The 12,421-nt window shown below is 42.6% G+C and overlaps 1 protein-coding gene across 4 annotated transcripts in view; it reads left to right on the top strand.

Moving 5' to 3' along the window:
- Positions 1 to 1,045: 1,045 nt before the first annotated feature.
- CAPN7 (calpain 7) overlaps positions 1,046 to 12,421 on the top strand; it is a 29,874-nt gene continuing 18,498 nt past the window's right edge. Inside the window, exons 1-8 of one of the 4 annotated variants that reach the window (XM_065665475.1) lie at positions 1,046 to 1,233; positions 3,339 to 3,447; positions 4,530 to 4,687; positions 7,011 to 7,078; positions 8,615 to 8,812; positions 9,644 to 9,730; positions 10,665 to 10,791; positions 11,503 to 11,588. In XM_065665475.1, coding sequence (XP_065521547.1) covers positions 1,132 to 1,233; positions 3,339 to 3,447; positions 4,530 to 4,687; positions 7,011 to 7,078; positions 8,615 to 8,812; positions 9,644 to 9,730; positions 10,665 to 10,791; positions 11,503 to 11,588 — 935 coding nt within the window. In that variant the 5' untranslated portion in view covers positions 1,046 to 1,131. Of the gene's footprint in view, positions 1,234 to 3,338; positions 3,448 to 4,529; positions 4,729 to 7,010; positions 7,079 to 8,614; positions 8,813 to 9,643; positions 9,731 to 10,664; positions 10,792 to 11,502; positions 11,589 to 12,421 lie in introns of those variants that run through there. The other 3 variants (XR_010609752.1, XM_065665473.1, XM_065665474.1) reach the window with 3 other exon arrangements.

Raw genomic sequence — 12,421 nt, 5'->3', positions numbered from 1 at the left:
TCGCTCCTGCCACCCCGTGCCCTTGCCTCACTCCCATCGTCCTGTGCCCTCACCTTGCTCTCACTGCTGCTGTGCCCTCACCTGCTCCCACTGCCCTAAGCCCTCACATCGCTCCCTCTGCCCTGTGCCCTCGTCTCATTCCCACTGCTTTTTGTCCTCTCCTCGCTCCTGCCACCCTGTACCCTGACCTCACTCCCCCGCTTTGCCCTTGCCTCACTCCCGCTGCCCTGTGCCCTCACCTCATCCCACCACTCCATGCCCTCATCTTGCTCCCACTGCTCTTTGCCCTCGCCTCGCTCCCACCACCCTGTACCCTCACATCGTTCCCACTGCTCTTTGCATCTCCCCGCTCCCGCCACTGTGCCCTGACCTCACTCCCACCATTTGCCCTCGCCTCGCTCCCGCTGCCCTGTGCCTTTGTCTCGCTCCTACCACCCTGTGCCCTCACCTTGCTCCCACTGCCCCATGCCCTCACCTGATCCCACCACCCTGTGCCCTCGTCTCCTACCACTCCGTGCCCTCACCTCACTCCTGCCCTTTGCCCTTGCATCACTTCCACTGCCCCGTGCCGTCCCCTCACCCCCATTGCCCTGTGCCCCCACCTGATCCCCCCCACCCTGTGCCGCCCCACTCCCACCACTCTGCCCTCTCCTTGCTCCTGCCACCCCGTACCCTCACCTCACTCCCGCCGCCCTTTGCCCTTGCCTCGCTCCTGCTGCCCTGTGCCCCGCTCCTCGCTCCCACCACCCCATGCCCTTGTCTCTCTCCCACCGACCCGTGTCCCCGTGTCGCTCCCACTGCTCTTTACCCTCTCCATGCTCTTGCCTCCCACCGCCCCATTCCCCCGCTTCACCTCCTTGCGCCCTCACTCCCCCAAGCCCCTACACCTTAAAACCCCACAGCACGGCCACGCCCCGGGCGCATGCGCGCTCCCCTTTCCGCCCTGCGCCTCCGGAGCCGCGGGCACCGGGGCAGCCTCCGCCGGGGCAGGTGGGCGTGCCCAGGGGAGCGGGCGGGCGGGATGGGGGCGGAGCCGGCGGCTGCGGCGGGGTCAAGGAGGCGGGGGCCGGTGCCGGTGTCGCGGGGTTGGCTTTGGGGCTCGCTGCCGGCGGTACCGGGAGGGAGCCGGCCATGGATGCTTCTGCGCACGAGCTGGACGCGGTGAAGTTCGCGCAGCTGGCGGTGCAGCGGGACCACAGCGGCCGCTACCAGGAAGCAGTCTTCTACTATAAGGTACGGGGGGAACGGAGGGCGCGTCGGCCGCAGCCGGTTCCTTCAGGGCGCCGGTGTCCTTTTCGCTGCCTGGAGGTTCTTGGCCTACCGGCAGGTTTGCGCTCCCTCCCCGCGGCCGAGCCACCCGAGGGCTGGGGGAGGTAGGGGTGGCCCGGCCCCGTCCTGCCGGTGGGGAGCGGTGCGCTGGGTTAGCGCTGCCCCGACCGCTTCCCAGCCCCCGGCGGGGGGGGGTGTCCCGGGAACGGGAGCGCGGCTCGGCCTGGGGCAAGGCGGGGCGGTTTCAGCCGAGCAGAGACCGGAAGGCCGGGCTTGCGCGTCGGAAGTTTGTCTCCGGAGGAGCGGCGTCCTTCAGGGCGGGTTGCGAAACGCGTTTACCCTGCGTTGTGGTACCGGCTGGGAGCAAGGACTGCCCGGGCGCTGCTGCCTGCTCCTACGGGCTGTGCGTGAGAAGCGGGTGCGGGCACTTGTGCCGCTGGTGGAGACGCAGGTCCTTTTTGGGACGCTGCTGCTTAAGCCAGCTGAAAACGCCTCTCCCGCTCCACCTTCATTCCTGGCCTCGCCCTACCTCTGCCAGGCTGTCCAGTTTTATGCTGGAGGGGTAAGCGCTGCGCGTTCTGGAGAACTACGTAAGGGTGGCACAGAAGTGCATGCTGCAGCTCTTGAGCATGCAGCTGGGAGCGACTGTCGCATCATCAAATAAGAGACATACATGGTGAGATACAAGATGTTCAGTGGTAAGCTAGCTTCAGGTTGCAAGCTACCAGTGACACGTTTCAAACCACATGCGCATATCCTTTATGTTAGAGATCCCACTTTATTATTTTAATGCAGCTTCCTCTGATTCCTGTAGAATCCAGGGTGTGTTGATGTTGATTCAGTGTCTTGCTCAGTACCTATACACTTACTCCTGGTATTTAGTATCTTCTCTGCAACCATTATGCCTTCTTTACCTGTGCAAGTGGTCTCATTTTGTTGGATTTATGTTTTGCAAAATTACACTAACGTTCCATATCCTGGAGCCCATCTCACCTGTGAGAAGGAATTTCTTTGAAACCTATGTTTAATTGTTGTTACAGTAATCATTCCACAAATTCCGTTATCCTGCCAAAATAACTTCTCCGTTAACTTGGCTCCGTTAGCTTGGCTAAACTAGGCAGATGTGTATTGGAGCAAACTGCTAAGCTTGACAGAAATCATGGCCGTAAAGCACACAAGAGAAATCTTCTGGCCATGGCTGTGTGCTTGACCTATGCAGAGCAGCCTCTCCAAGCCCCATCTTTGTGGAACAGCTCTCTAGTTACTGATCTCCTTCCTACATACTCAGCCTGCTACATGAGCACCTCCTCTACTGCTGCTGGGAAGATGAGCGCTGCCACAAAAGCAGATTTTTCCATGCGAGTAATGAGGACAGAATAGAGTTTTTATCCTCATCTTTATGAGTGACACTCATCTTTATGCTTCTGACACTGTGCCGGTTCTGTTTATCGCAACCCCAACAAGCCTTGTATGTTTTTCATAAGTTTAGTGAAAGGATAGACAGCTTATGCAGCCAAAGGCCTTTTTTCTTAATAGATTTGTACAGTCTGAAAAAGCCTTCATGCAGATAATATACTGTGCTTCTGAGATGGAGACCTATGCAATGTCCTGAAAGCAGGCTTTCTTCGAGTGTTTGGTGTATGTTTTTGTCACCCATAACCTCAAGTCTGTAGCTTTAAAATTAAGGGGCAGCTTGTGGCTTGTGAGCTTTACTGAACTGATTTCAGTGCATGTTTGAAACATGCTGATTTTACTTAAAATCTCTTAATTCCATGCATTCCTGTATAGGCAGATGTAAGATCTGGCCTTACAGAACCTCCAAAGTTTGGTTTATTTTTATTTTTTTTTTATGATATTACAGCTTGTCCCATGTGTGAGATCTTGAATGTAATCTCATTTGTAACTTGAAATTTGTTATTTCCAGCCGAATTTCCCTGCAGCCATTGAACCTACTGCAGATGCAGGAGCTTGCTTTCACCCAATTTATGGCTCCTGTAGGTCCTCTGTTTATGGGAAGTAATTTTCTAGGCAGCAAACATTAACTTTGTCTCAAATTCTTTTCCTTGCAGGAAGCTGCACAAGCCTTGATTTATGCCGGGATGGCAGGGTCCAACTTGGAAAATATCCAAGAAAAAATAAATGAGTACTTGGAAAGAGTTCAAGCTCTCCATTCAGCAGGTGGGTAAGGACCTTTCTAACGAAACTTATGCATAAATTCATCGAGTAGAAAGCCTTTCAGTGCTGTGAAATATGTGTCAGTGATGTGTGCTGGTTTTCATTATTCTGATTTCCTTGCCTTTTGTGAAGGACGACAAATAAAACGAGCACATCAGTGCTTTGAATTCTGATATGTCAGAAATGGGGATTTACTTCCTAAGCATGTGGGTATCCTTTCCTTTTAAATATTCTTAGGAACCACAACTGCAGAGCAAACCTGAAAAAGTAATTCAGTATAGCAATAAAAATGTTAAGGAACAAATCAAAACTCATGTCTAAGCCTCAGCTGCATGATTCATTTGAAGCAAGTGGGTTCTGGTATTCACGTAGAATTACTAACTTTGAGAGGGCAAAGAGCCCTTTGCTGTCATAAGGGTTTCCTTGTTTGATCCAGTTTTGGTGTTTATGGTTAGACTAAAATCTCATAATTTTGTACACCTGCAATTCTCAGTTAGAAGCATAGAACTTGACCAGAAAGGGGCCTTGTGAAGTCTGTAGATCAGTCTCCTACTCAAAGCACTGGAGACTTTGATTTTCGGACCAGGTTGGTCAGGTCCAGTCAGGTCCTCAAAATGCCTGAGAGCAGAAATCTCCTTCAGGTTATTAAATTATCTTTAATTACCTGAATTAATTATTAATAAATTACCTGAGGAGCTTGTATGTTACAATAGGTGACGTATTTTCACAAACAATGCAATATTTTAGGGGTTGAAACTAGATGATCTTAAGGTCCTTTCCAACCCAAACCATTCTGTGATTCTATTTTGCATAATTAAACATCCTTGTCCTTAATATAGTATGAAAGAGGTTTTATTTACATTGCCTTGTGAAATACCCTGAGAGTGTATCTCTGCTTCAGGGGGTGGTAGTGGTGGTGGTTTCTTGTCCTTGCAAAGATGTTTTTAGCAAAGCTAAGAAAGATTTGCTTTCCAGCCAGGAAATAGATACTGCCCATCTGATTAGAACTGCCAGTGTTTCAGTACCAGTAGCTGTTTTTATATATCTGCTGCTGCAGAAAGCTAAATACTTTCTTTTTCATTTAGTTCAGTCACAGAACACAGACCCTCTGAAGTCAAAACAACAGTTGGACTTGGAGCGTGCTCACTTCCTAGTTACACAGGCTTTTGATGAAGATGATAAAGGCAATGCAGAAGAAGCTGTAGAGTTGTACACAGAAGCAGTGGAACTCTGTTTGAAAACAGTATGTTAAGCTACAGATTAACTTGGTGGAATTATGTGATGGTAAGAAATTCTTCCACTTACGCAAGTGACTGGCCCTTAAAGGCTGGCTTAAAAATGGAGTACCTGTATTTCTAAAACGTAATTTTTTAATTGGTTTGTTGGTTTTTCGTTTTTTGGTTTTTGGTGGGGTTTTTTTCACTTCTTCCACTGTTTGGGTTTTTTTGGTTTGTTTTGGGGTTATTTTTTTGTTGGTTTTGTTGGGTTTTTTTTTAAGTGTTTCTTCTAGGATTTGTACTGTGTTGCTATTCAACATTGTAAATTTATGGGGACTTGAGATTTATGTGTTTTTCCTGAAATGGATTATACTAAAACCTAGAAGTATTCTGTAATGTTCTCATGTTAATTTTTGTTCTGGAGCAGATGCAACACTAAACTAGAAATCAAACCAGTTAAAACGGAAGCTGTCTGGCTGATGCGTCAGCTGTATTGCTTTCTGACTACGTTAAAGGAAGCAATTTAAGGGCAATTTTTGTGTGTAACAGTTTCTGAGAAAATAACAGACTCCTGATGCCAAAACTGGTAAAAGTACCACTTGATTACTCAGTGCTCGACATTAAAGCTGTTACATGTGAATTTAATTCACACTGAAATTAATGGTAAGGATCAATTGGCTATTATGTAAATGATGAAGAATGTAATTACAGGTACTGCTTTTTTCCCATAAGTCCAGTTGCCTTAAATAACTCATTACAGGAAGAGGCTCACCATCATAATGTAACTCCACCAAGTCTGTTTTTCTCTTCTTTTCCCTTTTTATAATGTAAATATATGTGGGTTGTTGGGAGGGGAGTGTTACATTTGTTACATGTTAGAGTAAAATCTTCTTCCTGAATTCTGTAAACTCTTATTATGTAGGCTGAAATACCTTGGTGATACAGTGTAACTGGATGAAGACTAGAACTGCTCTAGTTTTTTCCGCTTGAGCTGCTGGAGCAGAGCATTTTCAGTCTATTAGATAACACTGCAGCAGCATACGGTTTTTCCTCTGCCGTGTTCCTCCTTCTCTTGTGTCAGTGCCTGCAAATATTACTTACATACACTGAAGTTAGTCTGAAATTATCTCATATTAACAACTGCCTTTACCACATATTTCATTAAGTAGAGATACTGGTGAAGTTTCTTTTAATCTTGAATAGCATGTGAATTTGCTGAGATGACTGTAGGCTTTGTCCCTCAGGGTGGTCAAAAAGTACCACCTTCTTCTTCCCAAGATGAAAGAAGACTGGAGGAGCTCTGCTATCTTGAAGCTTTACTTCTGTCTTTCTCCTCAGTATATTCAGGTGGAGAGATTTAGTTCTTCCTTACTCTTGAAGTACTTGAAGAGCAGCCATTCCTCCTCTTCTATGGCTGACTCCTAGATAAGTGCGCTGGTGTTCCTGCTTATCTTCATACATCTTTCAAAGTCTTTTCTAACCAGGAACTCTGGAGTGTAATATAATAGCAAATGAAAACATTTGCTTATAAAGGGTGTTTCTAGTTTTGTTTCTTGATGTGAAACTAGCCTGCCTTTTGTTTCCTCAGTTGACCTAGCTGACTCAGGAGAATCTGTAAAGGTGCAAGTCTAGAACTTGAAACCTGTTTATGGATGTTAGGGGAGAAGGCACACCTCATGCTGTGCCTTTTGCAGATTCTTTAGCTGCAGAAGCCATACTTCATCTGTAAGGAAAACAAGCATAAGCTGTCATAGCTGACCTCCAAACTGAGAAGTTAGGACTCTTGATACCTATTTTAGTGCCTTCTCATAGACTATTTTATGCCTTTGCTTGCAGGTTAAAAATCATGTTCTTGCACACCTGTCTTGTTTGTTTGTATTTTAAAGTAAAATTGTTTATTTGAAAGTAAATGTTCAGATTTTTTTTTTTTCCTAAGTTACCATGATTATTTTTGACTAATTTGGGAAAAGGATTGGAACACATTTAAGCTCAGTAGTACAGGTAACATTTGTTTTTGTCTTCTTTCTGCTCATAATGTTTTAATATAGTTAATTCGTGTGGAGAATTGTTGTTGTGTACACTGTTTCCCATGCTGAAGAATTTTAAATACCATTTATGTTCTAGAAACGCTTACTTAGAAGAGCAAAATTACATTTGCTCACTTAGGATGCTTTTTATGCTAAGATATAAAAAAAACCCAAACCACATTTACTCATCTCAAAAGAGAATTGAAAAAAATAACTAGTTGCTCTTTGCTGCAACCTCTATGTGTGGAATTTTACAAACTGAGCTTATAAAACCTGCTGTTTTTTTTGGATATGTAGATTTTTCTTTTATTTTGTATTTAAGGCTACTGAAACTTCAGAAGCAGGGCTCCAGTCCAAACTGAAACAGCTGGCTCGACAAGCACTGGATAGGTGAGTACTGCTAATGTTAGTGAACATACTTGCCGTCAGGTCTGAATGCGCTCTATGAGTTGGATTCTCAATCTAGCGTGTCTATTCTGTACTGCAAAGTATGGATTCTGAGTAGAGTTTGCTCCTGTAGAGATCTCCTTGAAGGTAGCTGCCAGCTGCTATGCCACTGACTACAGCAGCTCTTGTGCCAGTCCTCTGGGAATATTGGGGCATTCGGAATAAGGAAAGGACTGTGTATTTGTTGGTACCAATGCACTACTTCAGTATTCAGAGATAGAAATTGGAGTACTCTACTACAATTATTGACTTTTATAAAAATGCTGAAACACAGAGATGTGTTTCACATTCTGTGTCTGAAACACAGAGAAACAGATAGGGTGTCAATGTCCCTTCATAAGGGTAGCAATCTAATTATGGTGTAGATATAGTGGAGTCTATATCTGAAACAAATTACATGAGCATAAGTTCATTCAAAAACATAACTTCTGAATACACAGCCTTCAAACCATTGAAATGCTTGTGAGAATGCTAGTGGGTTTTTTTTCTGCTTTTGTAGCTGTTAGACAAATTAAATCCTGAAGGTATGAGGGGACACAAATCGGTTTTCTCTCCCTGTGTTTCAGTGGCCTTGTTCATTATCTGGAAGCTCAGAACACCTACTCCAGTTCTCCTATGAACATAATTTAAAGGCTGCTGTCCTGGTTTTGGCTGCAATAGAGTTAATATTCTTCCCTGGTAGCTGGTGCAGTGCTATGTTTTGGCACTAGTCTGAGACTAACGCTGGTAACACACCGATGTTTTAGTTGTTGCTCAGTAGCAATTACCATGATCAAGGAATTTTCAGTCTCTCATGCTCTGCCAGTGAGCAGGGGCACAGGAAGCCAGGAGGAAGCAGAGGCAGGACACTTGACCCAAACTAGCCAAAGGCGTATTCCATGTCACAGCATGTCATGCCCAGTATAGAAACTGGGGGGAGTTACCCGGAACAGATGAATCGCTGCTCCGGTTGGGCTGGGCATCAATCAGCGGGTGGTGAGCAATTGTATTGTGCATCACTTGAGTTTATTGTTCTTTTTTGCATTTTCCCTTTTGGTTTTATATTCTTACCCCTTGTTATTTCCCTTATTATCACTATTAGTAGTGTTATACCGTAGTTCGGTTATTAAACTGTTCTTATCTCAGCCCAGGGTTTTTCATTCTTTTGATTCTCCTCCCCACCCCGCCTGTGGCAAGGGGAGAAGTGGGTGGGGGGAGCGAGCGGCTGTGTGGTGCTGAGGTAACCATGACAGCAACAAAAATCTAGTGAGTTCTGTCACAAGTAGTTTATATATGAGTTGGAAAGGCTATATTTTAATTTATTCTGGAACATACAGTAGTACTGGCATCAGAAATCGATTTCTTTTCTTAGAGAAGTGGTGGAGGTCAACTTGGCATTTGTTCGTTCCATTTAACATATGTGGGAACATGAACTGAGCAAATCAATTATAGAACCATAACTACTTTTCTGTCATTGTAAACAATTTTTATTTGCTTTAGAGCAGAGGCACTGAAGGAATCCGTGTCAAAGTCATCTCAGAAGAAGTCAACTGCAGCTAAACCAAATCATCCAGTCAGAACATTCTTTCCACTGGGACCTGATTTTTCTTTAAATGATAAACCACAGACAATCAGAGCAGTGCAGGCTAGTGAACCTCAGGGTCAGAGATACACTGCAGAGGAGATTGAAGTCCTGAGGTAAGTTGAAGACAAGTTTTTCCCAATTTCATCATTTGTGCTCACATCCTTTGTGCATCTTACACAGCAGATTGACACAGCTGAAGCACGAAGTTGTAAGCAGAGGGTTGGAAAACCACCTCTTACCTCATTTTTGGTATTATCTACACATTAATAAATTGATGTATTATTTTTGGTGATGTAATTAGTGGCTTTTGTGGGAGGGGGTTGGAACTGGATGATCCTTTCCAGCCCAAACCATTCTGTGATTCTGTGATTTGATTTGAAAATATTTTGCATAGCTCTTTTCAGTTAACTCCTTGTTTGAAACTGAAATTACATTCATGTTTAAATGTGATCCTCGTATTTTAGAAGGTGTTCTGTGCATTTTAGTAAAAAAAGTATTAATACACATATGCAGTATTTTTGTTGTTGTTTGACAAAGGATTCCAAAATAATTGCCCCAAATCTGGTGTTGCTAATTATTAATTGCTGTCAACTTACTCTAAGACTCTCTTTAATGAGAGGCCTAAGTGACTTGAGAAATTCCATTTAGGCAAATGTAGTTTTAAATGCGACTTCTAAAAGTAGCAAGAGGTTTGTGGCTAATAATCATTTTTATCCTGGCATGGAGACTTGTCTGCAGGTATGTATGTGCAGGAATAGTGCTGAGTCATCAAGTACTGCACGTTTCAAACCCAAATAAATATAGTGGTGGTTTCATTTTCAACAGATATTTTCACAAGCACTGTGTCTTGTTTGTTTTCAAAAACTAAGTTTGATGCCTTCTGGAACTTGGTGTTTGAAAGACCATAGACATGTTTGTAACTTCTTTTTTCCTTTGACTTACAGGAAGACTTCAAAAATTAATGGCATCGAATATGTACCTTTCATGAGTGTTGATCTGAGGGAACGTTTTGCCTTCCCTATGCCATTTTCGTAAGTGTGATTCAATTACTGAATGTTACTTTTGTTTTTATTTCCAAAGCTTTCCCATATTTGCTGTTTCTATGTTTTGTTTTCCAGAGTTTAAAATTGTTTGAATAGGCTTTTAAGCATAATTCAGGGAGAGATATTTAAATACTACCACTTCCTTCTTCTAGTCTGATTGTAAAATTTCAACCTAAGCTGATCCAGTTGTGCACTGTTTTTGCAGTTGTATCTTCAAGCCCAGAAGGACAATATTTTATTTGGCTTTTAGAATATTAGGCTGGACTGCCAACTTGGGTCAGTTTCCTGATTCTGCTGCTTCCTAATGAGTTTAGCTCCCTCCCTCTCAGTTACTTGTAAAATGAAAGTGATAGAAAATTCCCCTATAAAAGGACTGTTCTGAGGAAGAGTGATGTGTAACTGTTAGACCTTCATTCATGATCAATAATAATATGTTAAGATTACATAGCTATAATATACAAAAACACTGGGGGTTGGTTTTGGGGTTTGGGTTAGTTTAATTTGGATTTTTTTTCCCATAATGGCTTGTCAAACAGATAAGCCTTGATATTTAGAACTAAAGAAACTTTTTATTAGTAGTTTATCATACTGAAATAAAGTGAAGAATTTGAGTTTCTGCTGTTGTAGATGGCTTTGTGGAATCCAATTCTGTTTGGTCCTGTATGAAGGAAGTTCTTGGGTTGCTTTTCATGGTTTTAATATTTTTTGCTTTTTCTCTGTAAAAATCACAAACTTAGCAGTAGTGTTCTTTGAAATTGTTTTACAGCTCAGTGTGTAAAACTGTGTAATTATTCTGCACATATTTTGTACCATCCATCAGATGTATATATTAGACTAGGCATAACATGAAAAGCTTTTCTAAACTGCTACCGATTTATTTCTACTACTGACTTATTTCTACTCTTTTTCCTCTTAAATCTAGTGATAAATGTGGGAAGTTACCGTTATCCCCCAAACAGAAAGCAATGTTTGCTAAGTGGGTGCGACCAGATGATATAACAAATAACCCTACGATGATTTATACTGTATCAAGTTTCAGCATAAAGCAGGTAAATTGTTCCTAAAGAGAAAAGTGTGCTGCTAGCAGTGTATTGCAGGGGACCTTCTTGTTCAAAAAAGTATCCCCAAATGTTAGAGTGCTTTCCATGGTGCTCATGAGATTAAAAAAATAGTATCACTTAAGATTCCATGCATTTTCTAGCCATGAGAATAAACAGCTGTGTTAGCACACAGTGAAAATTGAAATCTGAATTCCAGCAGAAAATCCTATTTTCCAAAAATAGTGGTTAGGAAGAAAGGTAAGGTTACTCTGCAGCAAATTGTTCACTTAATTTACTGCATGGAAACAATAATGAACACAGTTTTTTAGTTTTGGTTAGACAGGAAGCAGGGTGACCTATCGAGAATCATGTGAACATCTTGCTGAGTGTGGAGTTGCAGGTGGCCCAAGCTACACTGGAATCAACAGTAGAATATGCCATTGGATGTGGCTTATATTATGCGGTTTGTTTTGGGTAAGGGGGAGGAAGTGTGAGTGAATGCTGAAGTATCTGCACTTGTCTCCGATTCTCATTAATAATTCTCAATGGTTTGTTCTGTAGGGGCCTCATGTTGAGCAAGCATACATTTCCTGTCTTTTCAGGAGAAACGTTGTTTCCCTTGGTTGAAATCTTTCCCTTTTGAAGGGGAAATACATCCAATTTGTTTTTCAGTATCTAAGTTATTAGTAAATGTCCTCACTGGCTTTCTTTTCTTTATAGACAATAGTGTCAGATTGCTCTTTCGTGGCATCACTAGCTATCAGTGCAGCATATGAAAGAAGATACAACAAAAAATTGATCACAAGGTAAGTAGCTGTTGCTTTCTAAGATCTTTTCAGACTTAATAACTGCCAAGCTTCTGCAATATGTATGACAGTTGCAGTTGGACACAGCAAAAAACAGCACTTTTTTCACTTTCATCTCCTTGGGACTTGTGGCTTCAGCACTTCTGAGAGGGAGGCCAACTTTATACAGATATGTATGCAGACACTGGAGTTTAACTTTGGATGTGTTTGGAGGAGTTTTAAATAGTTTGGAAGGTTTTGTTTGGGTTTTAATAGAAATTTTACTTTATAATACTTTATATGATGCAAATTTTCCTATTTTGCTATGCCAGCTGCTGTGCAACAGGCATAGCATCTCACTGTAGAATTAATGTTAACAGCGCTGTCTCACTTCCACTTGACAGGCATCCTGTGATAAATTTGGCATGGGGTTTGCCACTGCCAAGAGCCTGTTGCCAAACCAGTGTGTAAAGACTGTTTCTGTTTTTTTTTTCGGTTTAAGCTATACTCATTAGAACTGAACTTGTTCTTTTTTGAGAGCAGTGAGTTCTGTGCTGAATTCTCCTTCTTCAAATGTTTGACTTGTCATTCAGGCAAATACCGTATTTATACTACAGATACATAAATAGCATTTGTTTAATAGTAAGATAAATTTGTTTGCCTTGCTTCTGATTGGGAAACAGTTAGGTTATTTATATTCTCTTTATGGCTATATTAAGCAGAGAACTGCAGCAAGAGCAAGGCCTGAAAAGTAATACCTGTTTAAACATCTTCATCATATTTGCTGAATTGAAGTTGGTCTTCCGTATGTATGTTCAGTGTAAAATCTAGAAATAGACTGTGTTAATCCCATT

The sequence above is a fragment of the Lathamus discolor genome, chromosome 2, assembly GCF_037157495.1.
Source record: "Lathamus discolor isolate bLatDis1 chromosome 2, bLatDis1.hap1, whole genome shotgun sequence".
NCBI lineage: Eukaryota > Metazoa > Chordata > Aves > Psittaciformes > Psittacidae > Lathamus > Lathamus discolor.
The sequence above is the reverse complement of the archived record's forward strand: the minus strand, read 5'-3'. Positions and strand labels throughout refer to the sequence as shown.